General features: G+C 45.3%; 1 protein-coding gene across 1 annotated transcript; it reads left to right on the forward strand.

Annotated features, from left to right (window-relative positions):
• The first annotated feature begins 10,373 nt into the window (after positions 1 to 10,373).
• Positions 10,374 to 13,041, forward strand: LOC120643368. Its single transcript, XM_039919720.1, has 5 exons — positions 10,374 to 12,004; positions 12,080 to 12,262; positions 12,359 to 12,469; positions 12,553 to 12,733; positions 12,827 to 13,041. The coding sequence occupies exons 1-5, from the start codon at positions 11,487 to 11,489 to the stop codon at positions 12,848 to 12,850; spliced, it is 1,017 nt and encodes a 338-aa protein (XP_039775654.1). The 5' UTR covers positions 10,374 to 11,486; the 3' UTR covers positions 12,851 to 13,041.
• Positions 13,042 to 23,756: the final 10,715 nt, after the last annotated feature.

Below are 23,756 nucleotides of genomic sequence, written 5' to 3' on the forward strand. Positions count from 1 at the left end.
TTTGTGAGTTTTTTTGGCATGTGTTGTTGATGTGTTTTTACTTTTATATCAGGTTATTAATTCTTATATGTTTCATTGTTACTTTGCTAGCTATTGTAAAGGCAAAAACCAAGGAGGCAAGAACAGGAAGCCAAGAACAAGTATGCAATAGGTATGAACCACATTCATATTACTTTGCTCATTCTTAACAGTTGAAACTGCTTTTCTTTTCTTGTTAGGCTCTATTTATGCCATGTTAGCCATATTACTTGATTTCAGTAACAACAGCTAGGTATGAATTGTTTTTTTTCTCCTTTGGTGAAGGTAATGCAATCGTTATTTCCCTTTGCGTATTCAACCTGTTGTCTCCCCTTTAGTTTTGTAAGACTAAAGACGTCTCTGTAATTGATTATCATAAGAAGCAAGTAACTCATTTGTAGCATTACATTTGTCTCTGACTGCACTAGTGGTTGATCTGTTCTCATGCTGTCTGATGTAGCTGCACATTTCCATATTTTAACCTATGGTCTGCTCAGTCAATGAGATGCTATTTCTGTAACTCATGCCTAAATTAACTGATCATATCTTTCTTTTCCTTGTTTTAGATGTAATAACGAATTTGTGTACTGTAGAAGACTAATCTTTGCTGTACACTTATGATGTATATATGAGGTTGATCTTTTTGGTTATCATGTGGTTTGATACGTAAATAGGAGAGGTATTTTCACTACTACAGAACAGCCAATCTGTCCCCTGGATCCATCCCGGCGCCAATTGGAACCGGGACTGATATAAGAATCGGTCCCGGTTCCAAAGCCCAGGACCCTTGGGGGCGCTATGCGGGGCGCCCGGAGACGCATTAGTCCCGGTTGGGAATGCCAGGGGCCCTCGGGGGAGGTTCAATACCGGTTGGTGTCACCAACCGGGACTAAATATCTTTTTAGAATAAACAATGGCGGGGAGGAATTTAGTACCGGTGGATGCCACCAACCAGGACTAATAGCATCCCTTCCCGCCATCTATAACTCCCGCCGGCCCGTTGCCGCCATCTCCTCTCCTTTTCATCTTCCTCCTTTCCTCTCCTCTTCCGCCGTCGCCTCAATGGAAGCAACACCAGTGGAAGTTGCCCTAGTTGCGCGCCTCAACGCGGGACCCTAGAAGAGCGTCTCGCAGTGGCTAAGCGCATGGATCGCGGCCACCTCAGGCACTGGCGCCGGTGGAGGCTCTGTCGCGCCGGCGTACATTGGGCGTTCTCTTGCGCCTGCAAGCTTCTCTCGAACCGTCGTTGCTGCGTCGCCGCTGCCGGCCCATCTACTTGCCATGAGGTGGGCTCCTTGTCCTCGACCACACGTGACATCATCTCAGCGCCCGTCACCGCCGAGGCCGCCATTTTGGAGTACATCGCCGGCCATGTGGTGTGGGCGCCGGCGCCACAAGTCATCACCACTGTCAACGATGAAGATGATGAGATTGATTGGGCGGCACTAATAGCCGAGGATGAGTAGAAATGTAGAAATTATTATTAGTTATATGTAAGAACTTAGTATGGAATTATATATATGTGTTCTAATCTTTGTGTTCAATTCTGTGAATCTATGGTTCAAATGTGATTGTAACACCATCTTGAGAACCCTATCATCGGTCCACTGCCGGAGGCTAAAGCTAAATCGCTGAAGATATCCCATTCAAGGAATTGATGAGTATGTGTTTGGGTCATTGGTTGGTGCTACGGAAATATGGGTCTTTCCCTCCATCCGACCTCGTGATCCATAACCCATAACGTAAAATGGCCAACAGCCTTCATTATTCCTTATCATTGTTAGAGATACCCTACATCAGAGACGCATTTTGACAAAACCGTGTCTGTGATGACTGCACATTACAGACGTAAATTCTCGGACGCGGTTTTTTCGTGTCTGTGATAACTGTTTCTGGCATAGTGTATAAAGGATACTATTATTCTTTTATATATTTTTTTGAATAATTAGATGTTTAAGCATTTCGATGACCTTAGATTAAAAAAATATAGTCAACTACAAAATTTTAGATCTTGTTTAGACTACATTTGTCTTCGTCTAAGGTTGTTCAAACATTTAAATTTTAAATTTTAAACAAGACTAAATAGTTGAGAATATAAACAAACTCAATTGAAAAGTTATCAACTATGAAGTTATATAGATCTCGTTCTAGCACTAAATTTTTTATATAAAGTTTACCTTTATCCAAGTTCATATGAAAACCTATAAATCTATTTGCACGACAACTATTTTTCATATAGACATCGATACATCACTTTCGGTTCAAACCACGAACCGATGGTGATATGCCTCCACATCACTGATAGTTTATAACACAAGCTAGTAGTGATATGTCTATATATGCCGGTTCATGCTACAAACCGACAGTGATGTGGAGTATCACATTCGGTTTTTGCCGAATCTATGACCGACAGTTTTCGTATAACCAGGCAACGACAGTATGCCAAGGAAGACGAAATCCGTAGTAAGGCTGGGCTCACCAGGGCGTTCATCCAACCCTGTCCATCCACTATTCCAACGACCTTCTTCTCTGTCTACAGTGCCGCACAGTGTATGGGCGCCCTCTTTTGGACCCTCTGGTGAGCCCAGCCTAATGGCTAGACGCTCAGAACATGTGATCAGTCGACATCACTTTAGGATGGAGAGCATTTCAAAGTTTTTAAAAAAACTTCAAATTTTCATGTGTGCAAAGTTATCTCCTTATCCCTTTTTTTATAAATGGGAAAGAAAACTATCATCGGTTACTGATTTTGATTTAAAAAAAGGTTGAATACTCTCTACGAAACAACCACTTCCTCATGAACAACCTATCGTGCCAGCTCGCTAGGGTCAGGGGGACAACGCGTGCGCGTCCTAGCTGGCGCTTGCCGCTGCACGAGCGAATTTTTTACGGTTCCCATTTCTCTAATCACAACATGTATTGCGACTTGAGACCGCGCCTAGCTAATAAGCATGCATGCATGCATATCTGCAGCTTTCCATGATTGTAAGCGGAGGAGAAAACTAAAATCTAGATGCGGCTTTGCTTTGGATATGGATGGTGCTTTCACCTGAGGAATGAGAGTACTCTATCCTGCCTGTGATGAGTGAATTGTCAACCGTGCGGTGTGATCGTGCGCTTGGTCTTTGGATTGCAGGTACACGGGCGTCGAGTGTCGACGGAGAGCTGTCGTGGAGGAGCTCAGGCCGGGCGGCAGCTGTGGCGTCCACTCCTGGATCGAGGGTGCAAGCGGCGACAGAAGGCAAGTTTCTTGGTTTGCGCCACAAAAGTAAGGAGGCGGACGGCGGTTGAAGACGCCAAGTCGTGGAGGCATGCGTGTCGGTCTCGGGACTGACGGAGGCGTCGGGCGTCGGGCGGCGTCTAGGGCCGTCAGAAGGCCGAGGCGAGAACGGCATCTAGGGCCACGGCGTTGGAGGCGGGAATCTTCCCGCGCGTGGAGTTTTGGCGGTTTTCTCAAAACCGGGCGCCTACCCGGGTTGCGCGGACCCCCCAAAACCGCGAACCGGATCTTCATCCACACGGCGGCATCGCGGAGAAGACTTCGACTCGAAGAAAGAACCTCGACCGTCGGATGAGTCTTTGTATCTTTTTCCGGTTTTGCCCCTACGGGCTTTCTAGTGTCTAATAGAGTGTAGGGTTAGTTTAGTCTTTTGGGTTGAGAGTTGTGGGGTATTAAAAACCCCTCACCCCCTCTCCCTCTCTCTCTCCTTTTGGCTGGATAGAGCACGTCGCCAGGGTCAGGGGGACAACACGTGCGCGTCCTAGCTGGCGCTTGCCGCTTGGCGCTGCACGAGCGAATTTTTTACGGTTCCCATTTCTCTAATCACAACATGTATTGCGACTTGAGACCGCGCCTAGCTAATAAGCATGCATGCATGCATATCTGCAGCTTTCCATTATTGTAAGCGGAGGAGAAAACTAAAATCTAGATGCGGCTTTGCTTTGGATACGGATGGTGCTTTCACCGAGGCGACCCGCGTGTTAATTTCTTGCAAAACGAGCCTGCACTGCACAGCCGTACGTGCATGAAACCAGTTGCTGTGCCGTGCCCGTGATGATACATACCATGGGCGTGAAACCAGCTATGGTTCTTGTTCTTGGAGCAGACTACTGTAATAATGGCGTACTACCCGTAAGAGCAAGGTCAATAAGAAAACCAATTGCGAGCTGTCACACCATTGTCAGGTTATTAATCTACTAATAACGTACTATCTCTAAATTAAATGTTGTTGTACGTAAGCTTTGAGTAAAATTTCTAAACTTTTAATTATAAATAACTTTTAAAGCATCTAGTTTAGATACTTAACTATCAGATATAGATTTATCTTAGAAAATAGTTTCACAAAAATATAAATTATTTATAATGTTTATTTATATTCTAATAGAAAATTTGAGTCAGTACTATGTTATCATAATCTTGATGTTAAGTTGGGATTGTGGTTGTGGAACTTGATGGGATTGGGATAAGGATAGGTGTGAGTGTTTTTAAAACAAAATGGGGAAGAACCCCAGCAAACGACCCACGGGTCTGGATCAGCCACCTAAGGGCAGGGTATGAATGGGTAACTTGCAGATCGCGGTTACCCCAGGTCCCGGTCTTCGTGGAGAAGGCCGGGTAGGTGGATGCTCGCGGTGTCGAGCAGTGGAAAGTGGGAAAGGTTCTACCTGCGCTCTGTAAGGACCGCGTTGATTTTCGTCTCGCCTAACTCTTTAGTACAACCACTCGCTCTGTATGAGGCACTGGCCAGGCCCGAGCCGGAATGGATAATCTAGTGGCAGCTGTGTTGGCGCACAAGGGGCTAAGGAAGGGGTTGAGTGTCATGGTAGTACCGCGGGGTACTGGAGTGACTCGGTTGCCCGAACCTCTAAAGCACTGCTAGACCATGAAGTGATGGCGAAAGGCTTAGTTTGGAATTCGGACGCTTATTTAGCGGTAAGTGTCGCTGAGTCCAACTTGTGGGAATTAGTACAACCTCTGATCAGAGTAAAAACCTATTCGAATAGTCCGTGTCCACTGGTATGGATGGGTTACAGCTTGGTTCTTCAACTAGATTTCATAAACTAAAATGAATGGTTTGATTTTGGGTGAGAACTGGTTTTTGGGTGGATGCAGTGTGATGGCTGGAAAGTCATTATTGGCCATGTGGACCGGCAAGTCCAATGGCACCCTTTTGAGAAAAACCCTATTTTCTGAATGATTAAAACTTGACAACTATCTCGAACCCTGCATACAAATGTTTTTATGCAAAAACCTCCCTGAGCTCCAGATATACCTTGCATGTAGCTATAGCTATACCCCTACTCCTTATGGAGGAAGGTGGGCTGCTGAGTACGTAAGTACTCACCCTTACTTTGTTGATGTTTTCCCAGTGGAGACGATGAAGTCACCATATATGATAGCGATTGAGTGCTACGACCTACTTCCCAACCGTACGTGGGGAAGCTTTGGGCCTACGTTTTATATTTCGCTGCTTAGTTTTTCAGGGCTGCGCCCCTATAATGTCCGACCCCGTAGGGCGGATCTATATCACTCTGATGTAAGAATGTGATTACCAAACCCTGGGATGGTAATAAAGCACATTTTAGTCCCATTATGGAAACTGGGGCGCTTCAGGTGCCCACAGTGCGAAGCTCCACGGTACAAGCATGTCCAAAATGGTAGTAGGACCAAAGGCGGCCCGGTAAAAGTCGCATAGTATTTTCCAATATTGCCTCGCTTGGAGAGGTTGTTCGCAAACGCAGAGGTAGCCATGCTACTGTGCTGGCATGAAGAAGGGCATAAGAAAGATAAAATGCTCAGGCATCCTGCTGATGGTTCTGATTGGAGGACCACCAATTCTATATTCAAGAAGAATTTTGGCTATGATCCAAGAAATATTAGGTTCGGGTTGAGTACAGATGGGATGAATCCTTTTGACATGGTTAGAAGTAATCATAGCACCTAGCCCGTGACGCTTTGCATATACAACCTGCCACCTTGGCTGTGTATGAAGCGGGCGTACCTCCAACTGGCAGTTTTGATCCAAGGGCGAAAACAACCTGGAAATGACATTGATGTGTATTTGGAACCATTGATCAACGATCTACAGAAATTGTGGAATGATGGCCTGATGGTGTGGGATGAGTACAAGAAAGAACACTGCTTGGTGAAGGAAATGCTACTCACTACAATCACTAACCTGCTAGGGCGTGGTTGCTTATCTGGTGAAGCCACAAAAGGATATCATGGATGTGTAGAGTGCTTGGACGAGACCGACGCCAAATGGCTACCGAACAGCTCCAAGATGGTTTATATGGGTAACCGTAGAGGCCTACCCAGGTATCACCCTTACCGCAGAAATAAGAAATCATTTGACGGCACTACAGACCATCGTAAACTTCCACAGTATCGAGATGGGAAGCAGATATTTAAAGAGGTTAGCAAACTCAAAGTCGTCCTTGGGAAGGGAAAATGACAAGTATCTGCACCTGACGGATCTTTGTGGAAAATGTCAATCTTCTGGAAACTTCCTTATTGGAGACACTTGAGTGTACGTCACTCAGTTGACCCCATGCACCTAACTAAAAACGTGTGCGCTAGCATACTTGGGACCTTGTTGGCCACGAAGGGAGAATCGAAGGATTCACTAAAAGCATGCATGGACCTAGCAGAAATGGGTGTTAGGGCTGAGCTACATCCCATAATTCTCGAGGATGGATCTAAGAAGCTTCCGGTTGCATCATGGATCTTGAGTAAGAGGGAAAAGGAGAAGTTTCTATCTTTCTTCAATGAACTCAAAGTACCTACTGGGTACTGTGCAAACCTAAAGAGGCTAGTGAACATGAAAGAGCTCAAACTCAACATCAGCAGTATGAAGGCCCATGACTGCCATGTCATGATGACTCAGTTGCTTCCGGTTGCCCTTAGGGGGATTCTTCCAAACAAAGTGCGTGACCCAATTATAAAGCTGTGCTCGTTCTTCAATGCAATCTCACAAAAGGTCATTGATGTGAACACGTTAGACAAGATGCAGGCAAACATAGTCCATACTCTATGCAGGCTTGAGATGCATTTCCCACCTACATTCTTCGATATGTCAGTCCATCTGCTTGTTCACCTTGTAGACCAGATTAAAGCCCTTGGCCCTATGTTCTTGCATCAGATGTGGCCATTTGAGAGGTTAATGAGCGTTTTTAGGAAGTATGTTAGGAACAGATTCAGGCCAAAAGGGTGCATGGTCCAGGGATGGCTAACAGAGGAGGCCATTGAGTTTTGCACACACTATCTAGATATCTCGCGGGTTGGTGTTCCTGTATCTCGTCATGAGGGAAGGCTATAAGGCAGAGGAAAGATTGGTGAGAAATCTGTACTCGTCGACGACCTTGTTGCTTTCAAGCAAGCACACTTCACTGTTCTCCAACAAGCAACCGTAGTGTCACCACACTTTGACGAGCATAGGCGGGAATTACAAATACAGAATCCAGGAAGAACAGAGGCTTGGCTCGCGAAACAACATAGAGATCAGTTTGGTGAGTGGCTACGACAACGTATGATGGGAAAAGTGTCGGGTTCTCCTCAGTTGGATGTCTTAATTAGCCATGGGACCATCCACAACATTGCTGAATTACAAAGGATATGACATAAATGGATTTACATTTTACACAAGACAGCAAGATCAGAGAAGCAGCAACCAAAATAGTGGTGTTTGTTTTGATGCGTACGACGACAATGGTGAGATCCAAGTGACATACTATGGTGTCATAGACGAGATCTGGGAGCTAGACTACGGTGCATTGAAGGTGGCTCTTTTACGTTGCCAGTGGGTTCGACTCCCTAGGGGAGTCTTCACTGACAAAAAGGATGGTATGACTATCGTGGATCTGAACAACATTGCTTACAAAGACGATCCATTTGTTCTTGCAAAAGATGTACTGCAAGTCTTCTATGCAAAGGACAACTCTAATAAGGGCAAACATGTGGTGCTTCAAGGGAAAAGGCATATCGTGGGTGTTGAAGGTGTGACAGACGACGAAGCCTACAAGGGCTACGAGGAAATGCCTCCTTTCGGAGTGGACGTCGACCTAACTATCTTTGAGGAAAGCAAGGAAGCTGCATACGTGCGACTTGACCACGATGAGGCCCCGGAGTTCGAATAAAGCAATTGTAATTGTGCACACATTATTATGGAATGAAATATTTCAACAATTGTAATTGTGCTCATTATGTAATATAATACTTTATGTTTTGATCTAGTTAAAATCAATTCATATGTTTCTAAATAATTTAGGTTTTGATCCAGTTAAAATCAATCCTTATGTTTCTAAACAATTTATGTTTTGTTCCAGTTAAATCACTGCCGGGTCTGGTGCTAACCGGCAGTGATGACTCATATCACTGCCGGTTGGTGTTTAGACCTGGCAGTGATAACTCGTATCACTACCGGTTGGTGTTTAGAACCGGCAGTGATGGTTCCATTATCACTGCCGATTAAATCAGAACCGGCAGTGATAATGTAGCATCACTGCCGGTTGGCCCCCAGACCCGGCAGTGATGAGGACTATCACTGCCGGTTTGTTTGTAGACCCGGCAGTGATACGCCTTCTATATATATCCGCGCCTTCATCCATTTCATTTCCATCGCGCCAACCCCAAATATTTTCCGTTCCCGCCGCCACCGGAGCTCGCCGCCGTCACCGGAGCGCGTCGCCGCCACCGGATCTCGCCCCCGCCCCGCGCCTCTGCGGAATGCCACCACCGCCACCGGAGCTCGCCCCCGGCCCGCGCCTCCGCGGAACGTCGCCGCCGCCACCGGATCTAGCCCCCGGCCCGCGCCTCCGCGGAACGTCGCCGCCGCCACCAGAGCTCGCTGCCATCCACCGCGTGCGCCGCCTCGCATCATCTCCAGAGGTGAGGAACCCATGTTCTCCCTCACCCTCATCCTCCGCCGCTTATCCTCGTCGAGGATTTGGGGCTGGCCCGAGCTCAATCGAGCTCGGCGCCCAATCCATGGTGCCAGCGCCGCCTCAGTCCCACGGGAACGAGCCCTCCCAGGCTCCCTGTCACACGCACAAGGCGCGGGATGGCCGTGCGCACCTCGAATGGCCATCCTCGCGCACTGCCTCGGCCTAGCCTCGCCCCCATGCCCGCTCGCTGCTGTGCGCGGCACTGTGCGCCGGTGCACGACACGTGCACCACAGAGAAAGAGGAAAGAAAGGGAGGAGAGGGAGAGAAGGGGAGCACACGAGCAATCACCATCGAAGAAAGATGCAGAGGGTGAGGGCTTGAGGTTTAGAGCTTTTGGGTCCTCGTCGCCCCCGTCCCACGCCTCCGCAGAACGTCGCCGCCGCCACCGGAGCTCGCCGCCGTCATCGGAGCTCGCCCCCACGCAGCTCCCCCGCTCGGGCCGAAAACGCGTTTGATTTTTCTACCATTATATTTAAAAGAGAAAGTATTAGCAACATCATTGTGGCAAACATTATTGTCAGATATCCATGGTTTTTTCTGGCAACAAAGAACATGTTTCCATAGGCACCACATCAAAATATGCGCTATCATGGTATGTGCCAATGCGAAATTGTATCTTGACAATATTATTTACCTTAAACTTGTATGGTTTATGTTATGAAGATAGCCATGGTTCACAATTCCACCCTCCGCTCGCCGTCGAACCAAGCTGCACCGGACCAAGAGTTGCAGGATGAACAAAGCCCTAGCTCTTATCTGAACCTTGACCACCTAGATGAGCATGAAGTGGAGGCACCAGAGCCGGAGGTTAGTTGCTCGGGTAGCAAAGTTTCCAAGAAACGAGGCCGAAGCAAGCTTCTGGCAGGCCGATATGTGATCGTCGAGGTCGATCCATCCGGCGAGCCCACAAGGCCTACCACTGTATTGGGCCCGTACAAGACGGTGCTTGGTGTCCTCATAAGGGACTTCATCCCAATAAAGTATAGAAGTTGGACCAAGACGACCCAAAATGACAATGAAGATTGGGTGGTCCCGAACGCGCTCAAGGACCAGCTATGGCAGAAGGTTGAAGAAAAGTTCACATTTCCGCAAGGATGTGGCCTAGAAGCCGTCAAAAAGCATGCACTGCAGACAAGCAATGGCCACTTCATTTAAGAATTTCAAAGTTGATCTCAATAAGCATGTGAAGAATGGGAACGAGCCAGATTGGACGGAGTACCCGAGCCAGCAACCTCATTGGGATGAATTCAGAGAGGACAAGCTCTCAGAGGCGGCACAGAAAATCAGCCGAGTAAATACATCGAACTCTAAGAAGAACATTCATCCTCATAAGCTTGGCTCCCGTGGTTACAAGAAAAAAATTGATGTATGGGACAGGCAACAGGCGGAGCTACTCAACTGCAGCGTCACGCCTCAGACTGTCGATTGTGAGCCGAGATCCATACGGTTCCTATTAGCTAGGTGGGCATCGTACAACCCCGACGGCTCCCTAAGTATCGGCAGTAACACAAGCTTGGAGAATCTCACCAAGAAGGTTGCCGAGGCGCATGTGGAGGCTTTCCAAGGGACTCTACAATGCAGCAGGGAGATGGACGTGCTCGCCCATGCACTCGGCACCAAGGAACATCCCGGTCGCACAAGAGGGACTGGCGTTGTTCCTTGGAAGCTTGCTTTCGAGGATGACGAAGCTAGTCGCCAGGCGCGTAAAGCAGCCGAGGAAGAGCTAAAGCTCAAAGAGATCGAGGAGCGTGTGGAGCAAAGAGTCACAGCGCAATTTCAATCGCATATCGATCAGTTGATTGCGGCTGCAAGTGCCGCCCGCACCTCCACAGAGACAGCTCCCATAGGCATGAGCCCCGTGTTCAAGGGCAGTAGCTGTGGGTCCACCCCGATGGATGAAAGCGAAGCAAATGCAACGCATCCGGTGGACAGCATCACAGCGCCCACTTCCTGCACATTGTACGTGCATCAACAGTGGTTTCCTCTCAAAGTGGCGCTCGGCCTGGTGTGGCCTGTCGAAGAAGGTACGTGTAGCGCATCGAGGAATTCTTTTGTTGTACCTTTACCATCTCTTGATGTACACATGAACTAATTGCTATTTGCACACAGGTATGCAAGTGCACGGTCGCCAACTACCAGCAGGCTATGCCAAGGTCACCATTGATAGGATTTTAAAGAAAAAATACAACAAGATAATGCTTGACTACCCCCCGAGGAAGATTCTCCAACTCTTCAGGAGAACAGGGGTGGATTTGTGCCGTGGCGCAAATGCTACATTAAGTTGAGCACTGAGGGGTCTTCTTCGGATGACGACGAAGACGAAGGAAAGAACAGAACAGATCCTCATCCCCTTCCTTCGCCACCGAGGAGAGAGGCTCCTCCTCCTCCTCCCCTCCTTCCTTCGCCGCCGAGGAGAGAGACTCCTCCTCCTCCTGCCCCCCTTCCTTCACCGCCGAGGAGAGTCTCCTCCTGCCCCCCTCCTAGGACAAAAAGAAAGAAAGTCAGCGGCAGTGTCACAAGCTTAATGAAAGACCCAGCTGGTTACCAGGACAAAATCAGCGATGAATCAAAGCGCGCCATACTCAAAAATTTGAAACAGTCGAGGTATATCCCGACCGTCTCGGACTACGAACGGCAGATCTCTAAACCAGAAAATAAAAAGAAAAGCTGTGAAACGATAAAGAAACAAAAGGCGGCAAGGCAACAACAAGCCGAAGACATGGGATTAACAGAGGAGCAGCTCACAGCCTTCGAGCAAGGCACCTTGGAATTAGAGAGCGCTCCCATCGCATACAAGTATGCCCATGGCAAAGATCTACTGGAGGACACGAAAGAGCTCCAAAAGTTGCCGACAAGGATGCGTGAGCTGCACAATTGGTACAAAGAACAGACCAAGAATGGATCCATAACATTCGGGGTTAGGGTCCCAACAAAAATCTACCATCAAAGGAATGAACACACAATGTGGATTGAATTCGAAAGCCTGTTCTACCTATTCCAGAAGCGCGACCTAGACATTCAACTACTAAGCCTATGGACTATGTAAGTACCCTACTCACCTGATATGTCTTCTATCAATGGATAAATTTAACATTTGATCTATTCTTGCTTATGCAGTATGGAGGCACAACAATGCATAGTGAGGAACATTAATCATGTTGCCTTCTTGGACCTTGAGCGACTAAATAATCATACATGCAATGGTCGTGGGGCTGAACTATGGGATCTAGCGAATGATTTGGCAAGGATATTCTTAGAATTCCAACGTAAAGAAAGCATACTCTTAGCCTACGAGTGCGAGTACGTGTTCCTCTAACTTGGTGCTTCATTTTGCCTTGGCCAATATGTTATTAAATGATCATGATTTAATTAGTTTTTGACGTTTCATCATTGTAGCTACCATTATGTCCTCATAGAAATCATGCTAGAACAGAGCGTGGTCAATGTCTACGACTCGAAGAGGAGGCCACTAAGTCACATCATAGCACTCGAACATATACTAAACATGTAAGTGGATTGAGTAACTTTTGTATTTTCATGATGCAACAAATCTGTATTTATATACAACATTCACACTTTATGACACACAGGGCCTTTGAGCAATATCGTAAGAAAAGTAAAAGACATAGACCATTTTGGAAAGATTTCACTGTAAAGAGAATGGATATGTTCACACTCACTCAACCATTGGGCAACAACCAGTGTGGCTTCTATGTCATGTGGGCAATGCACCAGTTCACCGGCGATGGTACATCAGCTGGGCAATTACTTGTGCGTATACTTTTCATTTATGTACACTAATTAATTCAACCTTCAATCACTAATATTTTTAGACAATCACTAATGTTTTTACTTTAATGACAGGGTAACGAACTTAACACCCGTTAGCTGCTAGAGAGTGAGATCATAGGAATACAGGAGCAGCTAGCGGGTTTCATCATGGACGAAGTGGTGAAAGAAGATGGAAAGTTCAACATTTTGTATACTTAAGATTAATGGACATTTAAGTGATTTGTAATATGTGAACATCGAATGTCTATGTCTATGTAATTGTACAATTTTGATATTACAGTATAATATAAGCGCTAGTTAGATATATGTGTCGTATTGAACTCTAAACCCTAATCTTCATAAGAAGAACAACTACCCAAAACACTGCAGATTAGCACAAAACCGTAATCCTCATATCACTGCCGGATAGGGAAAAAGAACCGGCAGTGATACGAAGATTATCACTGCCGGTTGTAACGTAAAACCGGTAGTGATGTCAGAATTATCACTTCCTCTTCCTCGTGAACAACCTATCGTGCCAGCTGGCCAGGGTCAGGGGGACAACGCGTGCGCGTCCTAGCTGGCGCTTGCCGCTTGGCGCTGCACGAGCGAATTTTTTACGGTTGCCATTTCTCTAATCACAGCATGTGTTGCGACTTGAGACCGCGCCTAGCTAATAAGCATGCATGCATGCATATCTGCAGCTTTCCATTATTGTAAGCGGAGGAGAAAACTAAAATCTAGATGTGGCTTTGCTTTGGATACGGATGGTGCTTTCACCGAGGCGACCCGCGTGTTAATTTCTTGCAAAACGAGCCTGCACTGCACAGTCGTACGTGCATGAAACCAGATGCTGTGCCGTGCCCGTGATGATACATACCATGGGCGTGAAACCAGCTATGGTTCTTGTTCTTGGAGCAGACTACTGTAATAATGGCGTACTACCCGTAAGAGCAAGGTCAATAAGAAAACCAATTGCGAGCTGTCACACCATTGTCAGGTTATTAATCTACTAATAACGTACTATCTCTGGATTAAATGTTGTTGTACGTAAGCTTTGAGTAAAATTTCTAAACTTTTAATTATAAATAACTTTTAAAGCATCTAGTTTAGATACTTAACGCTCAGATATAGATTTATCTTAGAAAATAGTTTCACAAAAATATAAATTATTTATAATGTTTATTTATATTCTAATAGAAAATTTTCATGTGCGCAAAGTTATCTCCTTATCCCTTTTTTATAAATGGAAAAGAAAACTTACTTATTTTGATTTAAAAAAAGGTTGAATATTCTCTACGAAACAACCTCTTCCTCGTGAACAACCTATCGTGCCAGCTCGCTAGGGTCAGGGGGACAACGCGTGCGCGTCCTAGCTGGCGCTTGCCGCTTGGCGCTGCACGAGCGAATTTTTTACGGTTCCCATTTCTCTAATCACAACATGTATTGCGACTTGAGACCGCGCCTAGCTAATAAGCATGCATGCGCATGCATATCTGCAGCTTTCCATTATTGTAAGCGGAGGAGAAAACTAAAATCTAGATGCGGCTTTGCTTTGGATTCGGATGGTGCTTTCACCTGAGGAACGAGAGTACTCTATCCTGCCTGTGATGAGTGAATTGTCAACCGTGCGGTGTGATCGTGCGCTTGGTCTTTGGATTGCAGGTACACGGGCGTCGAGTGTCGACGGAGAGTTGCCGTGCAGGAGCTCAGGCCGGGCGGCAGCTGTGGCGTCCACTCCTGGATCGAGGGCGCAAACGGCGACAGAAGGCAGGTTTCTTGGTTTGCGCCACAAAAGTAAGGAGGCGTACGGCGGTTGAAGACGCCAAGTCGTGGAGGCACGGGCGTCGGTCTCGGGACTGACGGAGGTGACAGGCGTCGGGCGGCGTCTAGGGCCGTCAGAAGGCCGATGCGAGAACGGCGTCTAGGGCCACGGCGTTGGAGGCGGGAATCTTCCCGCGCGTGGAGTTTTGGCGATTTTCTCAAAACCGGGCGCCTACCCGGGTTGCGCGGACCCCCCAAACCTCGAACCGGATCTTCATCCACACGGCGGCATCGCGGAGAAGACTTCGACTCGAAGAAAGAACCTCGACCGTCGGATGAATCTTTGTATCTTTTTCCAGTTTTGCCCCTACGGGCTTTCTAGTGTCTAATAGAGTGTAGGATTAGTTTAGTCTTTTGGGTTGAGAGTTGTTGGGTATTAAAAACCCCCCTCACCCCTCTCCCTCTCTCTCTCCTTTTGGCTGGATAGAGCACGTCGCCTCCCCGTTTTTCCTTTCCCTTAGCCTCATTTTTAGAATTCCAGAAAATACTCTTGTGAGAGACACAAAAATTCGGGAAGTGCACCCCCGATCGGTGCTGTGCCCTCTGGGCGTTTTGATTCACTTGTGTTCGTGATGATCTTGCTTGTGCTGTGATTTGTGTTCTTCGCGTTCTTCTCCTACCCCCAACTCTAGAGTCCGCGATTTCTTCGTTTGTGAATCGTTTGATCTCGTTTTTCTTGCCTTGATTTGTTCTATGACGTGAGTTGAGCATTTCCACCGAAGGAAATCACTTGAATCCTCACGAGAACGTAGATCGGGCGAGTTTTGTGTTCGAGATCGGTTTTTGGCTCGTGTCCGCGTGATCCGAAATTTCTCTCAATCCACTCGGTTAATCTTGAAATTTCTTTGGGAAAATGGTCACCTACATGCCTAGATCATCTGGCTTTAATTTTGTGACCTGAGATCGAGTTTGGATCGAGTTGTGGTTGGATTTTTGGAAGAGACGATTTCGGTTTGGTGATTTTCGTCTCTGTCCAGCGTGCCGCGGACTGTCCGGGTCACAAACTCCGGACTGTCCGGTGCTCAGGATTCGAGGCCAAGGCAGCCAGCAGCAGCAGCTGCTGCTTCCAGCAGTGTCTACGGCAGAAAGATTTGGGAGGCAGATACACCCTAGGCCACCATCAAGAGACAAGCACCACATACAAGGCCGACAGCAGCGCGTGCGTGCGTGGAGTATCAGCATACCTGAAGGGAGCAGGCAAAGGTGAGCACGGCAGCAGGTTTGTTTAGTCACTTGCAAACATCGTTTTCATGCTACAGTCACTAATCATTGCCTAATCATTGCTATTGCCTATCTGGATCTTTGTGACGGTGGTAATTCAAATAATTTATTTGCTGCCTGCTTAGCTTGAGTTAATTAGTTTTTGATCTTGCTAATTGGTTCTAGATCTTTACATGCCTTTTTTTAGAAAGCCTTTTTAGCGCTTTGATATTCGGTGCTTCCCCTTTCTCTTGCACCTAGCTCGAGTAAATAGGTTTTCGCGTGCTTCCGCTTTGCGTCGAGGTTTTCCTAACCGTTCCTATGGTAAACTCGTCACGAGTTGGCTTATGTCACTTTGACGGTTAGAAGAGAGGTGCGTCGGGTTGAATTCGGGACATAGGCCTTGTTCTCTTTGAAAATTTTTTAAAGGCTCACATTCATCCCCTCTAGTCGCCTATCCGGTCCTTCATCACCGAGGCGACCCGCGTGTTAATTTCTTGCAAAACGAGCCTGCACTGCACAGCCGTACATCTGCATGAAACCAGATGCTGTGCGCCCGTGATGATACATACCATGGGCGTGAAACCAGCTATGGTTCTTGTTCTTGGAGCAGACTACTGTAATAATGGCGTACTACCCGTAAGAGCAAGGTCAATAAGAAAACCAATTGCGAGCTGTCACACCATTGTCAGGTTATTAATCTACTAATAACGTACTATCTCTGAATTAAATGTTGTTGTACGTAAGCTTTGAGTAAAATTTCTAAACTTTTAATTATAAATAACTTTTAAAGCATCTAGTTTAGATACTTAACGCTCAGATATAGATTTATCTTAGAAAATAGTTTCACAAAAATATAAATTATTTATAATGTTTATTTATATTCTAATAGAAAATTTGAGTCAGTACTATGTTTTGCTTTAGCCAACATAAATGCTTATTTATATTCTAGTAATGGTCTCACCCTTTGGTGGTATTTGAATAAGACACAGGGATAGGAAATAATTGGGGTGAACAAATGATTAGGGTTTAGGGTAGAGATACGGAGCATTATTTTCATACTCATTTCCCAATTCCACTCCATCTAAACAAGGGGAAAGGTTTATTACCCCCAAACTCTTATCCTTGTCCCTATCCCACACTTGTAGCTTTATTTCTGTTCCAATCCAAATGGTAACCTTTGTGCATGTATAGAGATGACCCGCCCTCCGAGGCTGCTCCTGTGAAATCGCTAACCGCGCGGACCTGGAGACGGCGCCTTAAAAACTCGATTCCTCACACTGCCGCCTGATTGGTTGAAAATAAGCTCCATTGTCATCCAGACAAGCAACCTGGCTCCCTGGTTGCTCCACTCTATCCAACACCCAACCAAGATGGGGGCCTCTTGGGAGTGCCACCAACTACAGTAGCAAGGATTCATCATCGAACACCATCTTGAGAACCCTATCATCGGTCCACTGCTGGAGGCTAAAGCTAAATCGCTGAAGATATCCCATTCAAGGAATTGATGAGTATGTGTTTGGGTCATTGGTTGGTGCTACGGAAATATGGGTCTGTCCCTCCATCCGACCTCGTGATCCATAACGTACATACCTTCATTATTCCTTATCATTGTTGGAGATAGCCTTTCCGATGAGTGTCTGTGGATATCTGCAACCCTATACCTAGCTAGCATTCTACATAATTAGTTTGGTTTATTGATTACTCCCTCCAGTTTAAGAAAAGTGGACATTTTGGACATCGGCACGGTCACCAAGATATCACTTTGACCATAAATTAATAGTAGTACACATATTCAAAAGTACTAAGTTCATAATGTTTTGAATCTACTTTTGAAGACGAATCTAGTTATACCGTCTTCAAAGTATGAATCAAATATTTAAAGAGATATTGATAGTCAAAAGGGTAATGTGTTGACTGCACGCAAATCAAAATGTTTAGTTTTCTGATATTGGAGGGAGTATTATTTTAAGTTGACTTCATTGTTCTTTTTTCCTTCTTTTGGATTAGTTTGTCACTTTGATGCGATTGCTTCGGTTTCCAGCAACCCAAGATTCCTACCACACTCAGCTCTTGGGGTTTCACTCAAAGTTTACCCTTTATCCATAATCCTAGAAATGATAGGTGCAATCATGTCAAATATTTTCAAGAGTTGGATTTTGTGTTAATAGGTAGATTAAGCTATGCCTTAGAGCATAGTAGGTCTTATTGTTATTTCTTATTTTATTTTCTATTAGGCTGAACTAGCCCATCAACCTGCGCGTTGCATGGTTTTATAGGATATACATATTTACACAACAATGTGAAATAATGTAATATAAATACTATAATATAGAGCTTGTTTATAGTTTGTACCACCGTCAATTTTATATGAATTCAGAGATGTGCACATATGTAAAACTGGTAGTGGCGAGCTTGCCATTGATCATATTGACCATGACTATTCTTTAAATATTACTATTTTTAAATATTACTACCTCTATTTTGATAATTTATTGCCGGTTAGTTTATTTTTAAAATAAAAAAACGTCAAATAAAAAGAACGGAGGGAGTAGATAGAACAAACAGTTGATTTCTATCTTTTCATTATTCCAGTTTGCATCCTGGTCTGAGAGATGTCTTATGGTATGGGTATGTGGACGTATTCTTTGTTATTTGTTGGATTTAAAATGTGTAGTTAACAACAATAACATCGACAATTTTTAGTTCACCTACAAGTTATTTTTATAACATGAATGGATATTGGATATTAGGGTGAGCACCAGCAACTGCTTTTCTGGAGAGTTAATTCCACTTCTTTGTGAATTGGCTCAACTTAATTCTGGAGCTTCATACCAACGATATAAGGTGTGTCTCTGATTTAGGTCAGTCGGTTTATTTAATGGGTTTACATGTATGGGACATGAGCACATCTGGTCTTTTTATACATTTACATGTGTGGTCATAACCTTTTTGATAGTTCCTTGATTTGTTTATATTGTGCCTTCCAAATAAAAGTAGTAACTTTTTATCTGTCTAGCCTGTCCAACTTTTCTGCCGATCATGTCATGGTTATAACTCAGTGCATGTTTTCTTCTTGTATTTGATGCAACTTTGCCTATAATTATCAATTTATTTGTCAATTATATTACAAATAAATCATCATTGCTGTCATAATAGACTCACTTGTAGCGCTAATAATTTAGCTCATTGCAAACATGAATTGTGTGCCACCACATAAACTAAATATGAATATATGCATTTCTAAGTAATTTCCACATGCGTGCTTAAAAGAGATCTGACACCAATAACCTACGGTTGAATGTGCATTAGATCTATTGGAGAAGCATGTAGATATCCTAAAGTTTGGACATTAATTACATATCAGGTGAATCATTGCTAGTACCTAAATATTAATTAGATTGATTAACTCGATCTTTAGATGCTTTGTGCGGCCATTGTTTCTCTCGTGTTTGGGAAAAAAAAACTACTCGATCAGTAATAATGTATTTAAAATTTATGTAGTGATCATAAGAAAGGAGGACAATTTGTAGATACCTTGCTGTACTCGAGGGTGTCAGCAACGTAGATACAGAAGATATTGCAACTGTTGAATCTTCTATCCTAGTAATCTCGTTTGGAGGCTGGACCAATGTTGTGATTGATGCTTCCATACTTTCCTATGCATTACGCATTCACTCGATCAAACGCACCTGTGCAAGACACGGCAGATCGAGACATCAAGTCATGGGACATGGATCACACAAAGGCATACGTACATTCGCAAGCATGCAAGATGATTGAAAGAACCAACCACCTTCATTCATCGTCGTGCAAACAGCCGTGTACTGAGTCGCGGTGCTGTGGCCGAAGGGCGAAGGGGTTGGGAATCTCGAACCGAGGGTTGCCCTTCATGGCGTCCGAGAGGTACCTGCACCTTGATAGCGGCCATGGCCGTGGATGCTATCTTTGACGCAGTGGCTCCCGATCTTGTCGTAGCACTCAATCCCTAGGATTAGCACCTTCTCCTGGCCGGATCGTGTCAACTTCCACATCATCCCTGCCATCGTCGCTGACACCAGCTGCTGCATGCTGCACCTGCACGGGGACGGGCGGACGGCTAGGGCGCGCCGCTAGCTGCTGCGGCCAGCACCCCGAGTCCACGATACAGATATGGTTGTTGTATCTACGTGCCTCTCTACACGTCGCGATCGGTGGCATAGGTGGGTAATTTTAAACAAATTATTAAGAGTTATGTTAGGCTACATATCCAATGGCTATTATCAGCGATGGTAATTACATGCCGTCAAATGAATGGCCAGTTGTTTTTTTATTTTTGTGAGAATTTCTAGGATTTTTTTTCTAGCGCATCTAGTGAGGATGAACGTGGAGCCTCCTAAAAGAGCCTCTAACATCTGGTGAGGATTAACGTGGAGCCTAAAAAAAACCTCTAATTAGTAATAGTAAGATGCAACAAAATAATATTTTATCTTGAAATAAAGCTTCCTTAGTCTAAAAAAAGATAAATGCCATGTAATCCAAAACTTAACAAATGGGCTACTATTTTCATCAAATTTTGTACAATCCAATCAGATGTTTAGGAACAAACTCTCGTATCTCTGCACCAACCTTATTTCTAGAGCACTATGCCATAAAGAAATGCCGTTTTTGCTTTTTTGGGGTCCCTGCGGGCACTCAAAACCGTGCATTATAACAACCCTTTTTATGCTTATAATCTGAACTAGCGACTTGTGCTCTGGCCAAAGACGGCAATCCACCGGACTTGGCAGCTAGCACCGGCGAAGGATGCTGGGTTGGCCGATGGGAGATTGTCTTTTCCCATCAACTGGGCCATGTTTCGAGGTGTGCTCAAATTGTAGCTCCATTTGTGTGGAAAATAAATAACTTACTCCAAGCTCCTACTATGCTGCCTACCGCCGTTTCCACGACATTCAAGGCTTCATATATTTTGCCTGTTACTTTATTCCTAGTGACTGCAGAACCTTCAGTATGTCAGTGGCTGATAGCATCTCCCAATCACGTGCACAGCTAGCGACTAATATACTATATACTCCCAGGACTATGGTTCCTCTCAGAGGTTGTTTGGTTCCTTGTCCCAAGTCGCCACGTCTAAACTGAGACATGCCACAATAACTTAACATGTGTGGCTAGTTGTGCTGCGAACTAAACACCTTATTAAGATAACATTCTCATATAAGAACAATGCATGCATGTTGTCGGTACCCCAGGACTGGGGTACCCCTCTTGCTGTGTCTAGGCAAGAGTCTCGTAGTTATCCTTAACTACACATTGACGGCCGAACATCCGGACCCCTGTGGTCCGAAGCCCTACTCTCCCGACCAACGGCCCCGGACCCGCTCCCAGCTTTGGGACGGGTCCGGTGACGCCACGTATCCCAGAGAATTAAGCACTCAGCCAAAAACAGCCAAGGGCCCCGGACCTCCCATGGGGTCCCGGACCCCATATACTATCCGGACCCCTCAGCGTGAAGGGAGTAAACGTTCCGCCTGGGGGGTCCGGAGCCGCCACGTGCCCACAGGCACGCGCGCGCGGCCGCGAATCTTCCTCGTGAAGACTCGCCCACCTACCACAATCAATGCAGGGCCGTAAGCACGCTCTGCCACAGCAGAGCGTGAGGCAACTTTAGCCCAGCTGTACTGTTGATCGCGTGTTAACAAGACATACAGTGCAGCCGCTGGCACCACCCACGCAACGAGCATCAGTCTGATACGCCAGTTAGACATGACAACTCGGCTACTGAGTCTCATGACGCCTACGCGGTACACCCAACAGTCTACGCCGCAACCTACACTGCCTCAACGGGCGCCTTACCGATGGGACAGGAGAAGACCCCCCTCGGTCAGAGTCTACAGGACGATGAAGCGTATCCAGTGAGAGATTCTCCATCGCTGTAGCTCCATTAGAGTCTATTTAATATAGAATTCATACATGTTGGGCCCACCTGTCGGGGTCCAACGCCTGTGTACGCACCCCCTTGCTCTATAAAAGGGGGACGCCCGCTAGAGAACCCCTCAAGTCCAAGGAGAGACTTGGAGGCAGAGGATAGACTCATTCATTCCTAGGGCAATACACCACTCAGTGGATGTAGAGTATTACGCTCCGGGCGGCCCGAACCACTCACAAATTCTTGAGTGTTCCTATGTTCCTGCTAGAGGGGTAGATCTATCGAATAGCTTGCACTTCCCCGGGTATCCACCCTCAGGGATTAGGCGGGTGCACTACGCCACCCGGCTGTGGCCCCCCTCTTAGAGCCACGACACATGTATTAAAGTTAAATATAAGAGGAAAAATTTTATAATACCTGGAATCTATAGTATCCGTTTATGGTTAAGAATTGAAAGATACCTATTGCAAAGAATCTCTCTCTCTCTCATGTTTGGTTACTATCGCTTTGGCCAGGCATAGAATAGAGAATCTCTCTCTGTCTCGCATGTTTGGTTACTATCGCTTTGTCGCTGACCTTGCCAGCTCATGCAAATGAGGCCCTCTGGCCTCGCTCTGTTGAAACGCGGACTCCCAGCGTCTCTTCACATGGGGACACGCTGCCATTAAGCTAGGCACGCAAATTGATACCAACTTTTGTTTAATTTCTTTGCTATATTTTCTGATTAAGATATATGATCGCCAAATCGACCTTGGTTCGGACACTTATAAACAAAATTAGACCACACTATATATATTTTTCTTGAAGAATTTTTTTTATCCCATCTAACATAAATAGCACATTGGTGCATCCATCCAAAAACACCGGCGTATTGGCCTAGGACAAGGCTGTCCTCCTTGATCGGCCACGCAACCAGGCTAGCTCTACGAAGGCTATACCAATAAAACGGAAACTAATACCCGTTTGCGTCCAGCTTGATTTTCAAAATCCAAACAGTACCTAGTTTAATGCATGCCTTGGATTTTGTGTAGTAGAGGGAAATCTCATAATCCAAATTGATTTTTTTAGAGATTCGTATAATCTAGTGGTATCCAAAGGGTACCTAAGGCCGAGTCCAGCAGACCATCCATCACCTCTCTTAAATAATCTCTTGTTAAGGTTATTGGTCCATGACCAATGTTATTTTAGAGAGGATTTCTCCCTACCATAGTAAAATATCTCCAATAAGAGGCCTATAACTTGCTTATATGACACTTTTGTCTATGTGAAGGAAAGAAGCGTATAAAAAATACAAGTTTTACGATGGTTGGAAAAAAACAAGAACCCTTTATTGAGAAAGATTTGACTGTTTAAAAATAGATGGCTTTAAGGAAAAAAATTCCAAACGGTAAAGAATATGGGTCTGGTACCGGAAATGGTGAGATCGGTACTAAAATATAATTATTTTTTTTTAATTCAGTAAAAACTACATATTTAATTGTGTGATTTTTCATCTCTAAATTAGTAGCACCATCTGGTACCTTCCTAAGTCCTAACCACGGTAAAATACACCTCTAAAAATTGGAGTGTGCTCTTGTATGCCAGATCCTGCCTATTCATGTGCTACATGACATATTGACATGTCATACATAATATGAATGCAGAGAAAGAGAAAGGGTAAAGATAAGCAATACAATAGCCAACTTTGTAGCTCATCTATTATACGAGTGATTAGTAGTGGTGGCTCAAGATGAAACATGACGACAACATCGAGCCAACGTTGGTTCCAATATTAGCCTTGCGTTTTAGAGAAGTCCTTTGCTTTTTTCAGGCCCAAAACCCAGGTTGCTCTTGTCGATAACTAACAGCCTTTTACAGTCTTGATTACGTCGGTTTACGGCAATATATAGATTACATGAATACTTCAGAACTCTTGGGTGGGCTAAAGATGGAGCAATATATGTGCCATGGTGGTGTTCTCTTTTGCAATATGGCAAACTGATATACTGTCACGTGATTGATGTTTCTCATGCAGGATACTTCAATTCCGGCCGATGCATGGCTTCAGAAACAACCTGCTTCCCTGGTGTTGACATGTGAAATTCCCCATCGAAT

This window comes from Panicum virgatum, chromosome 8K (assembly GCF_016808335.1).
Source record: "Panicum virgatum strain AP13 chromosome 8K, P.virgatum_v5, whole genome shotgun sequence".
Taxonomy (NCBI): Eukaryota; Viridiplantae; Streptophyta; class Magnoliopsida; order Poales; family Poaceae; genus Panicum; species Panicum virgatum.

What these genes read in the sequence shown, in the direction of transcription:
- LOC120643368 (XM_039919720.1), top strand. Translation starts at nt 11,487, where the DNA reads ATGAAAGACCCAGCTGGTTACCAGGACAAAATCAGCGATGAATCAAAG. An exon ending in CTACTAAGCCTATGGACTAT is followed by an intron (nt 12,005 to 12,079) that starts GTAAGTACCCTA and finishes TTGCTTATGCAG; the next exon opens with TATGGAGGCACAACAATGCA. An exon ending in CTCGAACATATACTAAACAT is followed by an intron (nt 12,470 to 12,552) that starts GTAAGTGGATTG and finishes TATGACACACAG; the next exon opens with GGCCTTTGAGCAATATCGTA.